Here is a 22,551-nt window from a genome sequence, read left to right on the forward strand (position 1 = left end):
GACATCTTTATCTGGACTATTTTTTTCGGTGTTGGTTTGCTGTCGCTTCTGGTAAGAGAACTCTATCAATGTTCACAGTAACAGCAACTCAGTTACTGCCCTACGTACCAATTAATAACGTATCTTACTCCCGTCATACCATTTTCTGCTGGCGTTGATATTACTCTATATTTGTCTGATCAGAAATCCTAGTATTCTTTCCATTTCACTTCACTGACCCCCGCTCTATTTAGATGGAGCCTTAGCATTTCACATTTTAGATTTTATAACTTCCCTACCACGTTTAAACTCGGATATTCCACTCCCCGACTTGAAGAACGTTACCGTTTCGTTGGTTGTTCAACCTTTTCTCATGGTCACCTCCTCCCTGGCAGTGCCCTCCCTGAGACTAGAGTGGAATCTTTTGCTATGCAGAGATCATCGTAACAATTTTCAATTGAAGAACAGTTGACCGGTGGATACACATAATTTATCTACGCTGCGATTGTTTCCATTACGTTCTGCATCCTCACGCCTTTGACCATTGTGATTTTTCCGCCTTTTACTGCAGTGTCTTGCCCCAAGAACAAGGGAGTCCGTTCCTCTCCCCTCTTCGGCAAGGTCATTGGCAGAGCGAGGGTGACTTCGTATACCATCTTATACCATCTCACCCTACCCCGTATAACTTCTTACATATGAGACCGCTGGGCGTACCTGTTAGAGTAGCAACGCCGGAAAACCAGCGACTCCACAGTATGAGTCAAGAACTTATATACTAAGAATCAAAGATACTAATAGCTCCAATTGGCTTTTTAACTACTACTGATGCTGAGATAAAGACTAATGAGCGTAATGACGGCTCCATCAACAAGCCAGATTAGAAAAGGACCCGTCCAAGTGAAAAAATTATGGCTAGAGTTATGTCTGCTTACCTTTCATCGGCATAATGACACGGCTATCTATACAGCGGCGTCAGGCTGTGTCCTACCTGTTCCTGTCTTGCGCCTCAAGCAAAGTTCCACAACAATGGTTTCTAGTTTAGAGCTAAGAGTATTTAATATTTCAATGAAATAAAAGTAAGTAGTTCAAGAAACCAATTCTGAACGCTATATTCTCCGTAAGTTGACAAAACAGTTCCGAGCCAATGCATTACACAGTTACTGACCACGATTAGTTGATGTCCCAACAACACTTTGAAGTTATTGCCCTTTCATCCTTGACTGGAAGATGTACTGCAATTTCGCCGATGGTGGTTGGCGATAATGACGTGTAGGACCAAGCTTTTGGTTGCCAAGATGTTGGCAGCCCTCTGAAGCGTCAGTCGTCGACTCGCTCGCCTCGGAACGGGCAGCTACCTCTGTCAACAACCAGCTGCGTCTCTCCAACAGTCCTTTGAGTAACAGAGACCGAAATGTTGCTCCCTCCAACCCTTCCCATGCTAAGGGACGCTCTCATTGGTTACTTTTTTCGGCCTCCAACCTTTTAGTATGTTTGACATTCGCTTGACTCAGAAAATAATTTGCATTTCGTATTACAAATTCAGATTAGTCTCTTACCCTTCCTCTACTCGTCAGTATCAAATTTAATGTTATAGGTACTCTTTAGGTTAGAAACACGGTATCTGAAACACCTTCACTACCATTCCCTACCAATGACAGGTTTCTTGCTTCTTGCGAGACCACTCCCCCCCCCCCTTTCCTTGGTTCACTATGCACTATGTCACAGCAACTAGGCGTATTTTTTGGTCCCTTATTGCACAAATTTACAAAATTTTTCAAATTAATTGTTTTTGACACAAAACATAACTGTTGCAGTTAGACATCAATGTCAGCAACTCGAAAAAATTTATCAAGGTGCACAGCCTGATTGAAGGAACTGGAAATCGCGCACTCTTCCACGTACCTTGGGTTAGCCATCTACGACACTGGAAGTTGTGAAGATGACTAAGAAGACAGACCACGGTAGGGCGAACTGCTATGATGAAGCTCATCAAGCTCTGGCAGAACACAGTGATAGCGGACAGCACAATGTTCTGACGTGTTTAAACACGCAACCCTTAAGGCCCAAGACAAGCAGCGTATTGATGCAGCTGAGCTTTGGCGCTAGCGCAGGTGTTCGCGAATTTAATGAACTGAAAGGAGAACTGAGTGTGTCAGCTATTAATTCATTACTTCCCGGTGTCTTTCTTCTCGTGACAACCAGAAAGTTCTCCAGTTCTTTGGCCGAACAGTGAGAGCATTCTTTGGCTAAATAGTGAGAGCAGTTGGAGAAGCCGGCCGCGGTGGGCGAGCGGTTCTAGGCGCTTCAGTCCGGAAGTGCGCGACTGCTACCGTCGCCGGTTCGAATCCTGCCTCGGGCATGGATGTGTGCGATGTCCTTAGGTTAGTTAGGTTTAAGTAGTTCTAAGTTCTAGGGGACTGATGACCACAGATGTTAAGTCCCATAGTGCTCAGAGCCATTTGAAGCAACCAGTTGGAGAAAATCTAGAGAAAATATTCATGGAAGGAAAGATAGAGTGCACTAGACTGAGGGGGAGAGCAGCGAGCACATGGAGAGATCAAATCAAGAAGATCTCCAATGTATTTGTTCAGTAGGCTGTAAGAAGACTGGTAACTGCCCAGTATAGAGACACTTAGAATGAGCACCATGACTGATGATGATTTATTACTTGTTGTGCGACCTATTCTTCTGCAGTATTCCCATTTTTCTGTTCTGATAGTTTATTCTAATTACTTTAAATAGTTCCATACTTTATGGTTCATGGCCACATTGCTTAGAAGCTGAATAACTCTTTACACACACCAAAAGTTGTTAACGTGTGCAACAAAATAATTAACGACCAAACCATCGTAAGTGACAACGAAAGAAACAATAATATACTCGTACGAGAGGCGTCCAATAATTGATGCAACACATTTTTCTCTAAGCCAATATAGGCTGAAAAAATGCGGAATTTGTTGTGGGATATCGTGGAATATTTTCACTTCGGCCTCTATAGTTTCATGAAGTTTCTATAGGTGGTGGTGCTATACGTATCGTTCAAAATGGTGTCTGTAACGGAGATGCGTTCCAAGCAGAGAGCTGTCACTGAGTTTCTATTGGCGGAAAAGCAAAGCATCGCAGATATTAATAGGTGCTTGCAGGATATCTACGGAGACCTGGCATGAACAAAAACAGGACAAGTCGTTGGGCGAGGCGTCTGTCATCATCGCATCAATGTCCCATAAATCTTTCAGATCTCCCGCGTGCCGACCACCCTCTCACAGCTGACTCTGCAATGTTGGTACGTGGGTACCCTCTCATTGCCGGCCGCGGTGGTCTAGCGGTTCTAGGCGCTCAGTCCGGAACCGCGCGACTGCTACGGTCGCAGGTTCGAATCCTGCCTCGGGCATGGAGGTGTGTGATGTCCTTAGGTTAGTCAGGTTTAATTAGTTCTAAGTTCTAGGAGACTGATGACCACAGATGTTAAGTCCCATAGTGCTCAGAGCCATTTGAACCATTTTTTTTTACATTCTCATTCGAGGTATCACAATCAGGCCTCTCATCGCTCAACTGGATGTCTGTTGGTGGTGCCCACACACTCCTCCACCAGCGGAGGTACTCAAAGCTGGCCGGCCGGGGTGACCGAGTGGTTCTACGCGCTACAGTCTGGAACCGCGCGATGTTGTAGGGGACTGATGACCTCAGAAGTTAAGTCCCATAGTGCTCAGAGCCATTTTTTTTTACTCAAAGCTGTGTGCCCGCTAGGCTTCTCGCCGCCTACCAGAAGACCATAAATAGTAACGAAGGACAATCTGTGCGGAACTGCACTCCGTCGGAAACAGTATGTGGGTGATAGGGAGTTATTGAAGCAGCAAGATGATGGCTTCGTCATCGACCGATGGAGTGGTAAATTGCAGGCATAAAGACCCTCACAGTAAGGTGGTGTAGGGCCGTCGCATTGAACGGAGATTATGTTGAAAAATAAGGTTTTTTAGCCAAAAGAGTGGGGAAAAATATGATGTATTGGACTCCTGAATAAAACAACCTTCTTTCAGCAAAAATGTTTTACTTTTCTTATTGAACACCCCTCGTAGTAAATCTGTAGGGAAGTACAAGGTGTACAACTTTGCTTCCGCCGTTTCTTCCTCAACATTTGAGGCTTTAATGAAACAGTTTGGCTACACATGTATCATTCAAAGTATTCTCCATCGCCTGCCACTACTTTCTCCCATCTTTCGGCCAGTGTACGAATCCCGCGTCGAAAAAATTGTTCAGCTTTTGAAGCGATCCACGAATCGATCCAATTTGTGGCTTCCTCATGAGATCGGAAGTGATGGTCAGTCAGGCGATGCGCCATTGATCTAAACAGGTGGTAGTGAGAGGGAGCAATGTCTAGAGAATACGGCGGGTGGGGTAGGACTTCCCATTTTAACGTTTCGAAGAAGGTTTTGTCCTCTTTTGCAACGTTTGGTCGAGCGTTGTTGAGCTGCAAAATCATTTTATATTCCCTCTCGCTGTATTGCGAGCGTTTATCTTTTAATGTTCGCCGGCCGATGTGGCCGTGCGGTTCTAGGCGCTTCAGTCTGGAACCGCGTGACCCCTACGGTCGCAGGTTCGAATCCTGCCTCGGGCATGGATGTGTGTGATGTCCTTAGATTAGTTAGGTTTAAGTAGTTCTAAGTTCTAGGGGACTGATGACCACAGATTTTAAGTCCCATAGTGCTCAGAGCCATTTGAACCATTTTTAATGTGCTGCTCATACGCATTAACTGCGTTCGATAACGAGCATCTGTGATTGTTTCACTTGGTTTTAACACCTCATAGTACACGACGCCGAGCTGGTCCCACCAAACGCAGAGCATTATCTTGGAGCCGTGAATATCCGGTTTGGCCGTCGACGTGGAAGCGTGGCCGGGATATCCCCGCAATTTTTTGCGTTTAGTGTTATCGTAATGAACCCATTTTTCGTCCCTGGTCACAATGCGATGCAGAAATCCCTTCCGTTTTTGCCTCTGAAGCAACTGTTCATAAACACACAAACGTCGTTCAACGTCTCTTAGTTTCAGCTCATGCGGGACCCAAGTTCCTTCTTTCTGAATCTTGCCCACAGCCTTGAGACGTTATGAAAGGGTTCGCTGTGTCACTCCCAGTAACCGTGCCAAATATTGTTTTGGAGTTGGACGCGAGTCTTCACTCTGTCTCCAATTCCGCATCTTCGAAAACACTCTCTCTTCCACCACTATGCCGGTCTACGACGTTAAAATCACCGGTCTTGAAGCGTTGAAACCACACACGACACGTTCTTTCACTAATAACGTCCTTACCATACTCACTTGAGAGCATTCGATGAGACTCAGCCGCTGTTTTCTTCGTACTCAAACAAAGCGGTAACACCTCCCGAAAATGACGACAATTAGGCCCGTAAATTGACATTTTCAATCAAGAACAACTTTATGATGCTGACACAAATCGACTAATGTTTGAATGAGGTTATGTTGACCGAGGTCCAAGCTAACTGCCTGACGTCTGCGATCTGTTTCTTTCGATCGCTAATTACCGTTGTCGCCACCTATCGGCAAACTGTGGAAGCAAAGTTCTACACCTTTTATAAATCGCACACCTTCCCCATCATCACGACCGGTTTCATACTTATATAAAAATAAAGCACTGATAACCATAAAATCCACACACACATTCAACCATAACAAAAACAACGACATAACAACTACACTAAAAAGAAAACGTAAAGTGGATGAAGCCACCACAACACAATCAGAAGACGCATCGTGGACGTTGGATTCATTGCAAATAATGCACAAGGAGAATAAATACACGCTTTTAAAAACACAATGGTGAAAATAATGGAGTATAATTGTGGAATTTGGTCGCAAGTATATCAAGGAAAGGTCAACCGAACTTAGTTTAACCGCAGCACATAAGTGAAAAAAAATCGTAAATAGAACAGAAAATTGGGTAAAACTGGGAGTTATTTTTACACCGAAAAGTTGTTTTAACTTTAAGTTAGACAAAAAGTGTGAATCAAAAAGAAATTAGAAATAATTTTGTTGCTTCTGAGACATATTAGTACAGTAACAAACAAATAATATATTAAAGGCCACTGAAGATGCTTTGGAAACAAAAGAAGCGAAATGTGTCTGGCAACTAAGCAGCCAACATTTAATTTAGTGTCGGAGGAAAAATTTATCCCGTAAGGAGGTAGCACTTTATTGAATTTTGGGAGAAAAAATATTTAACTATATTTTTAAATGAAGAAAGTTTGACGGAACCTTGGGCACGCCGTAGTACGATAAATTAAGAATAAGCATTAATTTAATTTGCGCTGTAATTAAATAAATTTCAGTTTTATTGTAACATGATCGTTGCCACTAGACTGATCTTCACATATACCTGATGCATCAGATCAATGGGTGGGGTGGTGCTATTCTTAAGACTATGTCTTGCTGTCGTCAGTTGTCTTGTCAAACCAGAGCAGCATTCACGAAGTGACACCCCCAGTAGATGGCAGCAGAATATATTTAAAGGAACTGACCTTCTGTCTGCATACTATGCTAAAGAACCTGACAGCGTATGTGACAGGTACATCGTAAGATAAGGCTAGTAGCATAGAAATCGATCGTGTTAAAATAACATTGAAGATCATTTAATTGCAGTCTGAGGCAAATTATTCCACGCTCTCAAAAGTAAATGACATTTAGCTACCATTCAAACCAAATAAATTAAAATTGAAGCGTTTGTGTAGGTTTCTTATTAAATACATAATGTGAAAATCAGTCCGTTGAGGACTCTTTATTTCTAACGTTTTTTTTTTTTTTAAATAACTGTTTTGGTCTGGGCCAACATACAACGTAAGTCACGTAAATGAAACTTGAACGGCAGAAAAACTGAAAAAAACGTCTGCAGCACGGGGCTGCACAGAGAAGTTTAAGAAATGAGCAAAATGACGAAATATGAAAGTAGGAAGAGAAGAAAGGTGAAAAGTATGTGCAAGGTTCTGATCAGGAGATTCGACAGGTGTTTTGGCCATTTGTTAAATCATCCACAATTAATGAATTTGGCTGTCAGTGATGCTATTTAGGACAAGTAATATTATAATCTATGACAATGAGGAGGCGATTTCTGTTTAACATCCCGTCGACAACGAGGTCATTAGAGACGGAGAACAAGCTCGAATTAGGGAGGGGTGGGGAAAGAAATAGGCAGTGCCCTTTCAAAGGAACCATCCTGGCATTTGCCTGAAGCTATTTAAGGAAGTCACGGGGAAACTAAGTCAGGATGGTCAACACAGGGTTGTACCGGCGTCCTCACAAATGCGAGTCCAGTTGATAACCACTGCGCCACCTAGCTCGATATTGTATGAGAGAAATTATAGATGGCAACATATGTAATAGCGGCCAGAATGATATTTTCATTCTGCCGAAGAGTGTTCGCTGGTATGAAACTTCTCATCAGATTGAAGCTGTGTGCCGGGCCGAGACTCGAACTCGGGACCTTTCTTTTCAGGGTCAAGTGCTTTATCGACTTCTCGTTTTGTTCGTGGCATTTGGTGTCGACGGACGTCATATGACATCCGTTCAGTTCATCGTTGAATCCTTTACTAAGTTTTTATTTACTTGTTTATTTATTTATTACAGAAGAATGCCAGTCCTCTGACTGAATACGGTGAGCAACTGTGCCGGCTCCAATTGAGCTACCCAAGCACGACTCTCGATGTCCGCGGCTCATGTTCTAGTGGCTAGCGTTGCTGCCCCTGGATCACGGGGTCACGGGTTCGATTCCACGCCGGGCTGGGGATTTTCTCTGCTCGGGGGCTGGGTGTTGTCCTCACCATTTCATCATCACCATCATCGTTCGTGACAGAGGATATATTGGTTTGTGTAAGAAATTGGACTGCGAAAAAGTTGGGACTTTGTACGGACGATGATGACCGTGCAGTTGAGCGCCCCCACAAACCAAACATCATCATCATCAACGACTCACGATACATCTTCACCGCTTTACTTACGGCAGTACCTCTCCTCCCACCATCCAAATTTTACAGAAGTTGTCCTGCATATCTTGCAGGACTAGCTCTCCTGGAAGAAAAGACACTGCCACTTAGCAACAGCCTTGGGGATAGTCCAGGAATTAAAATTCTTGGGTAGCTCGTTCGGTAAATCACTTGCCCATGAAGTTAGAGACGTGATCGGGCACGCAGTTTTAATCTGCCAGGAAGTTTTGTGAAATAGTTGACAAGACTCGCACAATATACGATAAGTTAATTGGAAAAAAAGTGGAAAGATTGTGACGTTTGATTATTACCACCCTCTTTATTAGTGAATGAGTTGTTGCTATGTCTCACTTCAGACTCAAAAATAGAGAGCATGAGAGAGAATTAATGGTGACCTGTCCATTTTTTCGTTGCATGGGGATGGTAACCTCGAAGGCGCCCTCAGTGCTACAGCAGAGGAGTAGGCTGTACGCTAGCACCAATTTGCAACTGCACCTCCCCGTCCTCCAACAATAATCAACAGTCATCCATATTAATCAGCCACCGCAAACACGGTAAGTAGTCTTAGCGGCCTCTTCCTGTTGAGGACGACCGACCCAGAGTCGGTCTTACCTCGTAGAAGGGCGGCTCGGTGAAGGGGAAGGGGAACCAGACGAGCGCGGGCAGGCCCTCCTTGACGCGGCACTCGACGGTCTGGCAGGCGGCCGCCTTGGTGGCGGGCAGCGTCAGCCAGCACACGTGCACCACCGCACCCATGCCCACGTGGGCGCACGTCAGCAGCACGCTCTGGCGCGCACACGCCGCGTACACCGCTTCTTTCTCCTGTCTGTAGCATTCCCCGAATTCCTGGAAAAATTCACAGCATGAAATAAATTGTGTCTCACTACGATATTTGGCGTTCCGCAGGGCCCCACTTGATGGTGGGATACCGTGGATCGTTCACGATTATAGGAAGCTTCCTTTCTAAGTGGACAGATATGCGTTTAGAAAAATGATCGAACCTTATTGGCCGACTGTACTACTGTTCGTTCTGTCCCTAATGCGCCTCCAAAAGCTGAGTAATTCAAAAGTTGCCCTGCAGTGTACCTTGTGATGATTGGTTTCAAACGGATAGCCTGAAAAATTGCTACTAGTCGGAATATTACTATACGTATCGAATGTCACAGTTCGAATGACGTCGATGGTCCAGGATGAGGCTAACATGCTGATGATTCCAACGTTCCTGTGAAAAAAAAAAACGATATAGTTAGATACTCTGTGATGATTCGAGACTTTGTAGATGAGAATCGTATGGAAGCTTAATAAGTTTTGTGCTTACATAGGCCAGACCACACAAACTTCATCAAACACCATTAGGTATTTGGTGAAGATCATTTAGCACCGCCTCTATCCATATGATGTATTTGTGAGGTTGGGACATAGCTAGCTCTGAGATACAGGCCCCTAAAATATCTGGTGCCTTGTGTTGTGGACGATTAGCTATGTTTCTAATAGATGATGATTTATGAGTAACAAGTGGATGAATAAACACACACACACACACACACACACACACAAAAACACACACACACACACACACACACACACACACACACACACACATATATATATATATATATATATATATATATATATATATATATATCTCTGTGTGTGTGTGTGTGTCAAACATCAGATAAGCGTTCTACGCAACTGTATAGTATTTTTTAACAAATATGTGGACAGGTATTTATGAGCACAGTTGTTCATTAGTGGTGCTGGTTCCATAACCCCCATCCACTTTCCAGCTCTTGAAGCCAGTGTTTACTCAGTTAAAAAGGCTGGCATGCCATCACCCATAGGAGAGGACATTGGGATGTATAAGTCATGAATAACAGTAACATTAAAAAAAATTAATAAATCTTACCCATAAAAACCCATGCACAAACACACAGATAAAAATGTTTCGATGCTTACTTGAAATACCAACATTGAGAAGGGATGTATGTAACCTTCACCTTCATCACACACACATACACACACACACACACAGACACACACAATATATATATATATATATATATATATATATATATATATATATATATACACTCCCGGAAATTGAAATAAGAACACCGTGAATTCATTGTCCCGGGAAGGGGAAACTTTATTGACACATTCCTGGGGTCAGATACATCACATGATCACACTGACAGAACCACAGGCACATAGACACAGGCAACAGAGCATGCACAATGTCGGCACTAGTACAGTGTATATCCACCTTTCGCAGCAATGCAGGCTGCTATTCTCCCATGGAGACGATCGTAGAGATGCTGGATGTAGTCCTGTGGAACGGCTTGCCATGCCATTTCCACCTGGCGCCTCAGTTGGACCAGCGTTCGTGCTGGACGTGCAGACCGCGTGAGACGACGCTTCATCCAGTCCCAAACATGCTCAATGGGGGACAGATCCGGAGATCTTGCTGGCCAGGGTAGTTGACTTACACCTTCTAGACCACGTTGGGTGGCACGGGATACATGCGGACGTGCATTGTCCTGTTGGAACAGCACGTTCCCTTGCCGGTCTAGGAATGGTAGAACGATGGGTTCGATGACGGTTTGGATATACCGTGCACTATTCAGTGTCCCCTCGACGATCACCAGTGGTGTACGGCCAGTGTAGGAGATCGCTCCCCACACCATGATGCCGGGTGTTGGCCCTGTGTGCCTCGGTCGTATGCAGTCCTGATTGTGGCGCTCACCTGCACGGCGCCAAACACGCATACTACCATCATTGGCACCAAGGGAGAAGCGACTCTCATCGCTGAAGACGTCACGTCTCCATTCGTCCCTCTATTCACGCCTGTCGCGACACCACTGGAGGCGGGCTGCACGATGTTGGGGCGTGAGCGGAAGACGGCCTAACGGTGTGCGGGACCGTAGCCCAGCTTCATGGAGACGGTTGCGAATGGTCCTCGCCGATACCCCAGGAGCAACAGTGTCCCTAATTTGCTTGGAAGTGGCGGTGCGGTCCCCTACGGCACTGTGTAGGATCCTACTGTCTTGGCGTGCATCCGTGCCTCGCTGCGGTCCGGTCCCAGGTCGACGGGCACGTGCACCGTCCGCCGACCACTGGCGACAACATCGATGTACTGTGGAGACCTCACGCCCCACGTGTTGAGCAATTCGGTGGTACGTCCACCCGGCCTCCCGCATGCCCACTATACGCCCTCGCTCAAAGTCCGTCAACTGCACATACGGTTCACGTCCACGCTGTCGCGGCATGCTACCAGTGTTAAAGACTGCGATGGAGCTCCGTATGCCACGGCAAACTGGCTGACACTGACGGCGGCGGTGCACAAATGCTGCGCAGCTAGCGCCATTCGACGGCCAACACCGCGGTTCCTGGTGTGTCCGCTGTGCCGTGCGTGTGATCATTGCTTGTACAGCCCTCTCGCAGTGTCCGGAGCAAGTATGGTGGGTCTGACACACCGGTGTCAATGTGTTCTTTTTTCCATTTCCAGGAGTGTATATATACGAGGGTCAGTCAAAAAGTAATGCCTCCTATTTTTGTTTCTACGTTTAATTGTCAGGAAATTTAAATGCAATTACATAGGTTGAAAACCACAACATTGAGGATCATTTTGTCATTTTTCAATGTAATCTCCGCCCATCTCTACAGTTTTGGTCCATCTTTGAACAAGGGCATGTATCCCAGCACGGTAAAAATCACAGCTCTGCTTCCTAAGCCATTGACGCACGGATGTTTTGACGGCCTCCTCATCTTCAAAATGAATCCCACGATGAGCTTCTTTTAGTGGCCCGAACAGATGGAAGTCTGATGGTGCCAGGTCAGGGCTGTATGGGGGATGAGGCAAAACTTCCCATCCAATTTTGACAATCTCGTCAGAGGTGTGACGACTGCTGTGTGGTCTTGCATTGTCATGCAAAAGAAGAACATCTGCCATTGATTTTGTTGGGCGAACTCGCTGAAGACGTGCTTTAAGTTTGTTGAGGGTTGTGACGTATTGAACAGAATTTATTGTGCATCCCTGCTCCAAAAAATCAACCAGAATCACACCCTCTGTATCCCAGAAAACTGTTGCCATAACTTTCCCTGCCGATCGCACAGTTTTGAATTTTTTCTTCCTCGGCGAGCTTGTGTGACGCCACTCCATTGACTGCCTCTTTGATTCGGGTTCAAAAAAATGCACCCATGTTTCGTCCCCGGTCACAATTTTTTTCAGAAACTCATCTCCCTCCAAACGGAAGCGCTGCAAGTGTTGGGAGGCTATTGTTTTCCTTGCCTCTTTATTCTGATCGGTTAATATTCTTGGAACCCACCGTGCACAAACTTTTGAGTACCCCAATTGTTTAATAATCGTGATCACACTGCCTTTACTAAGAGAAATAATGCGACACACTTCATCTGCAGTCACCCGACGGTCACCACGAATGATGTCATCAACTTGCTGAATGTTGTGTGGAGTCACTGCACTCACCGGCCTGCCGCTCCGCTTTTCGTCAGTCAACGGTGTTTGCCCTTCAGCTTCCTTACAACGACGAACCCATCGTCTAACAGTGCTGACATCCACTGTCACAACACCATACACCTTCTTCAGTCTTTCATGAATGCGTATGGGCGTTTCACCTTCTGCATTCAAGAATTCAATCACACAACGCTGTCTCAAACGAACATCGATGTCGGCCATCTTACAAACTTCTGCTGTGCTGCCACCTGTTGACACAGAAAGTTACTACTGCAGTGGATTGCAGAAGAAGGTTTGAGGAATGGCGCCAAATTCAAATTTTTCACTTAACTTAATTTCTTTAAGTAGAAAAAAATGGGAGGCATTACTTTTTGACCGACCCTCGTATATATACACACACACACACACACACACACATATATATATATATATATATATATATATATATGTGTGTGTGTGTGTGTGTGTGTGTGTGTGTTTATTCATCCACTCGTTACTCATAAATCATCATCTTTTAGAAACATAGCTAATCGTCCACAACACAAGGCACAAGATATTTTAGGGGCCTGTATCTCCCAACCTCACAAATACATCATATGGATAGAGGCGGTGCTAAATGATCTTCACCAAATACCTAATGGTGTTTGATGAAGTTTGTGTGGTCTGGCCTATGTAAGCACAAAACTAATTAAGCTTCCATACGATTCTCATCTACAAAGTCTCGAATCATCACAGAGTATCTAACTATATCGTTTTTTTTTTCACAGGAACGTTGGAATCATCAGCATGATAGCCTCATCCTGGACCATCGACGTCATTTCGGATTGTGACATTCGGTACGCATAGTAATATTGCGACTAGCAACAATTTTTCAGGCTATCCGTTTGAAACCAATCATCACAAGGTACACTGCAGGGCAACTTTAAATTACTCAGCTTCTGGAGGTGCATTACGGACAGAATGAACAGTAGTACAGTCGGCCAATAAGGTTCGATCATTTTCCTAAACGCATATCTGTCCACTTGGAAAGGAAGCTTCCTATAATCGTGAACGATCCACGGTATCCCACCATCAAGTGCTTCGCAATATTATGATGTGAACTCATTATTATCTTATGATGTGTACTCTCCAAAACGGAATGACGATGGTGAAGAGCAAACGATCGTCCATAATTAGGGGATAGGGAGGGGGAAAATATCGTAATATTGTGGGGCTCCTGCATGTAGTTGGATATATGTACATGGTTAAACAACAATATTGTTCTGTGCCTATGTCTGCATGGTTAGTTTATACATATTTCCACTTACTGATGCACATTACGTATCATAAAGTTGAGTCATGATTTCGTCTGATGAATATGGGGTTTGGCATACTCACTCCAGCAAATTGACCCATATTTACTCCTATAATCTGTACACATATTTCTGCCAGCTAAGTAGTTTGTCTAGAGAATCCTGGATCATGTAACGGGCATAAATTACATTTTTAAATGTTGGCTATTGTAGGTGATGCCCTTTCTCTTATTAAAAAGTTTAAATGACCACGGGAAGTCCCCTGTGGAGATCACATAATCACCTACTATCCCAGACAGAGTTTGAACGTTTCTGTTGAACATGGCAGCAACTGAAGTGTCACACAGACGTTTCCACTCATCCAGGGGAAATACGACTTTCATATCACTATATCAAGGTGTTTCGAAAGCCTCCACCAATAGTGCTATTTAAACTGTATATTGAATTAAACATCTTATTTTTACATCAGATGGTTATGATGGCATAACTTCATCTGCACAAAAAAGCTGATAATGAGTTTAGCATTTACAAATATTTACAACTACCTCCTACTATCGACGTCATCGTCACAAATTCTTTTATGACAGCAGCATTGAGGAAGAGACATGCAGTGCACTTCCTGACATCTTCACTTTTTGACAGTTCTCAGGCAACTGCGAAAATGCTTTTCAGCTATTGCTAATATATATGATATACGCAATAGTGCATGCAGCATTAAAAACACAAAAAGTTTATAGCTGAATCATATCTGATTTTAGGTATGAAAGAAGCAAACATACCTTTACAGCCAGTTCATTGGTATCATCTGTGCCAGTTCCATAAATACTGTTGGCAATTAATAAGGTTATGATTCTTGACACTAAATCTGATAAACACAGAGTTATAGTGTTAGCTGTTAATTTAACTGGTGGCAACGAACATGTACAACAAGTTCTGAAAACTAAAGCAACTTTCAGTACTTAGAACACATTTATTATGTTATTGCTAAAAGAGGATGACGATTGCAAGGCACTGGTGTTTAAAGAAATCTACTAAGCCCAGTCGCCGTAAGTATTATGGAACAAATTGTTCCCAAATATGTCACAATGCTGCAGCTGGAAGACCATGGATTCGATGAGAAAAAGAAGAGAGTTCATATTTGTTACTTGTTCGATTGGTTTAATCCTAGAAATGTGTGTAAGCAACTTCTTAAAATTTACGAAAATCTTATAGAATAGTGCTATAATTTCAACGCAGTTGAGTACTTTTTGTCTCCTAAACAACTAAAGCCCTTTTTATGTAACATTCCACACAGATTTCACGAGTAACGTGAAGTGTTGCAGAGTGATTCGTTTTTTTCTAACTACGATTTTGTGATAAGCATTTTTATTTGAATGGTGAATGTCAAATTGATAGAACTTCTCCCATTTTTTCACAATCTATCATGTTGTTTCTTTCGTAAAAAATCCTCACAGAAAATGCAGTCATTATAGCTTAGTGATTTGGGGATATGACAGTAACGAGGTTACTCTTCTTTCTATAAACTGGTGCAGTTACTGGAATGACTGGCCTGCAATGACTGCACACCTACATATACTTTTAAACCACATTAAATGACACAGGCTGGAAAAGGGTGATATATATATATATATATATATATATATATATATATATATATATATATATGTGTGTGTGTGTGTGTGTGTGTGTGTGTGTGTGTGTATGTATGTATATACTGTTTAATTTTTCATGTACCTGATGTACCTGGAATTCAACTTATATTGTATTCATATGAATAATGGCAACAATATGCTCAAATATCCCATCTGTAAATTCCACTTGTGTGTATTTAATACTTAGGGGGTAGTAGTAGAAGATAGTAGCAGACTTCAGCACTGCACAAAGATGTGAGTTTAACATTGTTCTAGCTCATCCACTCATACACAGATAGATCACAAAGCCATCAAATGGTGCTGTGACATACAGCCACCAATGACTCAGCCTGTCTGTCACAATACACAATGCAGTGTTCAGCTACACAATTTCACAAAGGTGAAATGTTACAGACAGTTGTAACAGTTTCCAGCTGTCAACTACAGTGTTGCATCACTTTATATGCCGATTATGGAAACTTTCCCGCCAAGCATGTGAGTGGCTCTAAGCACTATGAGACTTAACATCTGAGATCATCAGTCCCCTAGACTTAGAACTACTTAAACCTAAATAACCTAAGGACAACACACACATCCATGCCCGAGGCAGGATTTGAACCTGCGACAGTAGCAGCGGCGCGGTTCCGGGCTGAAGCGCCTAGAACCGGCCACAGCCGCCGGCAATCATGTGAATGTAATACCTCTTCGTTATCTGAACATCAATGTATTCTAACATGTGACGTAGATGGTCCCACACCATCCATGAACACGGCAATTTAATATTGTGTTGAGCATTCTCAATTTCAATTTTTACTTTTCAGTCACTATCTGATGCTGTGCCTACATTAATACGTTTTGAGCTGCTGGCAGTCAAGTGATAAGTGAAGGTGAATAGCATTTTACTGGTTACACGTAGCTGTGGTTTGATGAGATGTGGTGGTGGTGCAGACAATGGAAATTCGAACAGTCAGTCGTGTGAATCTATCTTCGTTACTGAAAAAGACAGCTGAACACTTATAGTGAGGATTTGTATTCTTACCAGCAAGCATCTCATTTGGTACAACCCTACCAGCCATCACATCAATGCATATGCACTGTCCAGGCTTCTGGCTGGTTCTAGCCGAAATTTTGACTAGCAGGAGGTTGTATGTTTTTAAGTCGACACAGAGGCAGGCCACTCATTGCGAGAATTTCCATCACTGCATCCACAATTGCAGAAGAGCCCAACAGAGATACTTAATTTCGGCAAGTCTTGAAATTAGTGGTTAGGATGGCTATATCACCCAGCAGCACTTGCGAGTCAATTTGAAAGTATATATTTCCTGAAAGTATCATTTAACTGCACAAGATAACATACTACTGCTGGACACAAAAAACAACTACCGCCTCGCCAAAACGTTTTCTTCCCCTCCATGATCTTAGCAATTTGATCCTATGGACTGGGTTTACAACAATTTCACAGGCCCCATTTAAATGTAATGTGACTTGCAGTGATGGACTAATTTTCAAAGTCCCTGTATGTGAGACAGATGCTTTCTGCACTGGCGGAGACCACAATGAAGGCATTAAAATTCAAATTTTCTTCGAAGTAGGTTTGCTAAGGGGATTAGTAACAGACAATAGCACACAATTCCCGTCCGCCGCCTTCGCTGAGATTTGTGATAAACACATCAAGATCATGCTTACCAGCACCATCCACAATGTAATAGTGAGGTGGCAATCCAGTCAATATCCACAGAGAACACTTTTAAGCACATAGAGGTAAACAGCGATTGCTGGGACGAGCACAAGTGAGCTCCTGCACCACAGACAACCACAAACTCTTCTACAATTACTCTGCCTGCAGCAGCATGAACAAGCACCATTAGGCGATGATACTCACATGACTGACAAAATATATGTATCAATATTCTGCCAGTGAATGAGGGCCCACAACAATCACTTGTTGCTGTCATAACTCTGTGGATTCACATGACCGCTAATGGTGGCACCTCCAATATCAACTGTAGCGTGGACCTCAACAGGGCTTTACATTCTTCGATCCAGACCGTGGATGTCTGTTTCTCTATCACAACTGGCTCCCTCTCAGCATTGCAAGCAGTGGTAATTACAACCTCAAAAACATTGGTACCCTGTGATTGCCACTGACTGATCATCCGAACAAGCCTTACAGCTGACCGCTGCAGGCTCCACTGGCTGTGCGGTCCATCAGTCCTGAGAGCCACAGTGCAGACACTCCACCACTCCCAGCGATGGCATCGCTGCTCTGGAAGGTTAGTTCACCTGTCCCTCCTCAGCACTCTACACCATTGGTAGGGACTTTGAGTTGAAGGAATTTGAACCCATTACATCTGAGGTAATACCCATGTTCCACATTAGAGCAACCAGAGGTTGGGCCAATTACACCCATGCACATCACCTCAGTGTGTGAAAGGGAGTGGGGGGGGGGGGGGGGGTGGATGCTATAGCGACCAACGACAACGATAACACCACAAATGATGAAGTATGTCATTTCGCACCACTTTGGTGAAGCTACAGTCCGCTGGCTTACACAAAGGTTCAAGGCAGCAGACACACGGATCATTCAATGTAGGGTCACTAGGCTCCAACAAATGATCTCTAGAGCACAGTAAGTAGGCCTGGATAGCGAGGCATGAACAGAGATGTGTGTCTGCATGCTCAGTGGTAGTCTGCTATACTCTGGCTGTATCACCAAAGACGAGTCTTGCCTATTTCATGGACACGTTATCGATTGTTGAGTTGACTGGATCATTCCCAACGCTATATTCAGTTCGTCTGCTGAATTAGGAGACAGGAATTCCGCCACTGCGGGACATATTACAGCAGAGTGCTCGTGCTTTCGACAAGAAGGTGGGTCAGTCCTGCAATTGGCTAATCCTGGAACTGGGCCACCAACAACACTGCACGCTGTCAACATGTTGGCGGTATCTGTGCGAGAATAATTTTCTCCGCAGCAGCAGGAGGACAGATCACTTTTATATTACCTGAGGCCAATTATGCTGTGAGAATTTTTTTCTTCAGAGCAGCTTCAGAAGAAAAGCATTTCCAGATCACAAGAGGCAAACCCAACGAGGCAGTTAATCGTAAAACCACATCAAGATGTTCAGTTGGAGTGACATTTTAATATTTAACCTGCACACATGCCGAACAAGAAATGTTCGACAGATAAGCGACAGGCGACATGGCTGTCTCATTACTCGCTGTTAACTGACGGCTATACCTGGAGTTTTTTCTGTGTATTAGACTTGTACTATTCTACTTGTGTAACTGATCTTGTGCATGTGTTGAAATGACAGTGACTTGCAGAAAAGAACAAAATATTTTATTTGTCGATAATGCAACCAAACTTGCCACATATTCAGATGAGAAACTGTGTAACTAACCAAATAATATATTGGGGTGAATCACTATTTTGCTCTTTCGTAATAGAGCCAATAGGTGACTTTTGATCATTGTAAACGCTACAATCACCTTCTACCACGCAACTCTGTTACAACTGACACCTGAATCCCTTATAGTAGTGGCAAGATTAAGGAAGATGCCTGGCACTGAGGACAGATGGGATATTCCGAGGAAAAAGATATTTATAAATTACCTTATAAGCTGAACAAAACTATGTTTATGCTCAGGGTACTTACACCAACAGTGTCAGTACTGAAACACTAATAATAATAGAGATGACAATAACCTGACACAGGCATGCATACAAAAGACAAAGAAATTCTGTTGAATCATGTAGCTCATGAAGATATACGAAACTTTCTAACCTCCTTATACAGACAAATAAAACCTTTACCTTTTCTGTTTACGGCTATTCCACGCAACGCATTGCCTTAAGGAGAGGAGAGGCCAGCAAGAGTACCAAATCATTCTTTCCTCAGTCAATTGCATTAAAAGAATATCCAAACCGAAAATATTAAATGAATCTACTTAAAAAACACATTCATTTCAATAAACTTAAAGATATTGGTAAATTTATGGGCGATTAAGTGGCAATGAGGTGATTTCGTTGAATTTAAAAAATGTGACATTTGTGTCATTTATGGGATATCTTTTATCAAAGGATCAAAATTTTGGAGGATAGAAGTTGTTGTAAAAGATAGTATATGGAGCACTGAAGGATGATTGGTGTGGGTTATGGGTATTAATATTTTACGAAAATTGCGTTGGGGCAAGTGGGGTGGGATATTTGAACGCAAATCTGAATCAAAGCTATTTTAGTTGTGTGGAAAAGACAACTATTAGCGTTAATATGTACAAATTGTAAGTTAGCCAATTGGCTCGTAACACGTGAATCAGTAGCAGCTGAATCAAAGCTATTTCATTTGTGTGGAAAAGACAACTGTTAGCGCTAGTGTGTACAAATTGTAAGTTAGCCGATTGGCTCATAACACGTGAATCAGTAGCTGTTGGGTGGCTTTTCCGGTAGTCACTTGTTTTTTGGTGCTGCCATTGTTCCGTAGCTACCGGTACTGTGTAAGGTAGTCATTGTTGTCTACTGTGTCACTGTTTCGCACTTTCCTCTTCATTATACTACTTCCTTTCCTTGTGGTAACTATACTTAATTATTGCAACTACGATTTCAGCGTCGATGATGAGCAAGAGCCAAAATATTTTTACCTACAAGCATGACTTTGCATTAGCATGAAGCACAGGTTAAGGTACCTACGTTGCTGGAGGCAGGCAACGCGTGCTTGCCCCATGCATCTCCTTAGCCTTTGTGGTCTGTATGAAGGCTGTGTTTACTTCCTCTGCAAACCCCTCTGGCAACTGGCCAACTTGCTTTAGCATACTATAAATAAGATTTCGTTGGTAGATGAGCCTTGAGAGAAATTTCATAGTGCGATATTGGAACTTGGTTGAAGATCTCTGGGCGATGTATAACATTGTGGAATATTTTTATATATCTGTCGGTGATGTGATCAGGCTTGAGGTTCAAGGTTAGCCTAATTAATGTATACGAGGGTCAGTCCAAAAGAAATGCACAGTATTTTTGTAAAAATACAGTTTTCATTCTGCATGTGTGAAAGTTTTACAGTGTGTAGATACATCCTTCCCGCTTGTTTTCAAACTTAGTTCAACCTGTTCCCGTGAGTGGCGCCGTAACAACATGTCTTCAAGATGGCTGCTACACTTGACGTTCGTCAGAAGCAACGTGCTGTCATAGACTTCCTGTGCTGTGAAAACGAGACAGTGGGAAACATCCACAAGAGGTTGGAAAAGGTGTATGGAGATGCTGCTGTCGATCGGAGCACAGTTAGTTGGTGGGCAAGCAGGTTACGTGATGAAAGCACAGCAATATTGAGGACTGTCCTTGCAGCGGCGGGCCTCGTACTGGACACACTACAGACAAAGTGCAGAGAGTTAATGAATTGGTGTCTGCTGACAGACGCATCACAGTGGACGAATTGTCACGCTATCTTGGGATAGGGGAAGGAAGTGTTTGCAGAATACTGAAAGTGTTGGAGTTAAACAGGCTTATGCCAGGTGGGTTCCCAGGATGTTGACAGTGGCTCACAAAGAAACAGGAAAAAGGGTATGCAGCGAACTTTTGGAACAGTGCAAGAATGGTGGAGATGAATTTGTTGAAAGAACAGTTGATGAAATATACCTCCATCATTTTTCACCAGAGACTAAGAGGCAATCAATGGAGTGGCTTCATGCAAATTCACCCAAGAAAAAAAAAAAAAAAATTCAAAACCACACCTTCTGCTGGAAAAGTTCGGGCTACAGTGTTTTTCGATTCCGAAGGACTCTTGCTTGTGGACATCATGCCAAGTGGAACCACCATAAATTCTTATACGTATGTGACGACACTGAAGGAACTTCAGGCTCGACTGAGTCGTGTTCGACCACATCGTCAAAAGCAGGATGTTTTGCTGTTGCACGACAATGCACGGCCACATGTCAATCAAAAAACCATGGAAGCGATCACAAAACTCGGATGGACAACACTGAAACACCCACATTACAGTCCTGACCTGGCTCCATGTGACTATCATCACTTTGGGAAACTGAAAGACTCTCTTCGTGGAACAAGGTTTGAAGATGATGACTCCCTTGTACACGCTGCCAAATAGTGGCTCCAACAGGTTGGTCCAGAGTTTTACCGTGCGGGTATACAGGCGCTGGTTGCAAGATGGCGTAAGGCAGTTGAAAGGGATGGAAATTATGTGGAGAAATGAAAATGTGTCTACACACTGTAAAACTTTCAAACATGTAGAATAAAAGATGGATTATTAAAAAAAATAGTGTGCATTTCTTTTCGAGTGACCCTCGTAGATATTCCAGAGCATTCGCTTCTGGTGCTGGATGAGTGGGGCATGCCAGACCTGCAGACCCCTGTTGATGTCGTGGACGAGTGTGTCTGCGAAGTGGCGCATGGTGACGAAGGCGACGGCCTTGAGGGCGGCCGCGATGTACGTGAAGATGAGGCAGGCGTTCATGGCGACGCTGAGCATGTCCCCCCAGAAGTGGCGCGCCGCCATGCCCTGGGCGGCTACCAGCGCCGCCAGCAGCGCCACCACGCAGCCGGTGTACGCGTGGTACACGTGGCGCGGAGCCGCCCACCCGCCCGGCGCCCACGCGCTCACCGCCCGCAGCACGGCCAGCTGGAGGCGCAGCTCCACGCGCAGCGGCGGCGTCACTGCCTCTGCACACATTCACGGGTACACTTTTCTATCGACAAGGAGACTGCACGACCGTGGGGTCGCGGATTTGTCCGAAATTTTGTGTGGTGAAAGAGGACCCCTAACACCTCACATGGTTAAAATATTAGGAGGCACTACCCGGAAAAGCCCGGGAAAAATCTATCCAAAGTTTCTTAGGTGCCTTATGAGTATACAATGTTAGTCTATTACCGAGCCACCGTCCGGCATAGATAGTTAGGGCTCGGTCTCTTACGCGATATGTCTCGGGTTCGATTCCTTCTCTGGCACTTTTTTTTCTTCTGTTACATTTTCTTTGGCTATTCCACCAATTATTCAGAAAGTTCCCCAAACCTACTTTGTTGTTGTTGTTGTTGTTGTGGTCTTCAGTCCTGAGACTGGTTTGATGCAGCTCTCCATGCTACTCTATCCTGTGCAAGCTTCTTCATCTCCCACTACCTACTGCAACCTACATCCTTCTGAATCTGCTTAGTGTATTCATCTCTTGGTCTCCCCCTAC

The 22,551-nt window shown here is 43.8% G+C and overlaps 1 protein-coding gene across 1 annotated transcript in view; it reads right to left on the reverse strand.

Moving 5' to 3' along the window:
• Positions 1-22,046, reverse strand: part of LOC126188391 (uncharacterized) — a 78,864-nt gene extending 56,818 nt beyond the window's left edge. Inside the window, exons 1-2 of the mRNA XM_049929992.1 lie at positions 21,717-22,046; positions 8,582-8,815 (exon numbers count right to left, since the gene is read on the reverse strand). Of these exons, the coding sequence (XP_049785949.1) occupies positions 8,582-8,815; positions 21,717-22,046 (564 nt within the window). The remainder of the gene's footprint in view (positions 1-8,581; positions 8,816-21,716) is intronic.
• Between the last annotated feature and the right edge of the window lie 505 nt (positions 22,047-22,551).

This window comes from Schistocerca cancellata, chromosome 5, assembly GCF_023864275.1.
Source record: "Schistocerca cancellata isolate TAMUIC-IGC-003103 chromosome 5, iqSchCanc2.1, whole genome shotgun sequence".
Classification (NCBI taxonomy): domain Eukaryota; kingdom Metazoa; phylum Arthropoda; class Insecta; order Orthoptera; family Acrididae; genus Schistocerca; species Schistocerca cancellata.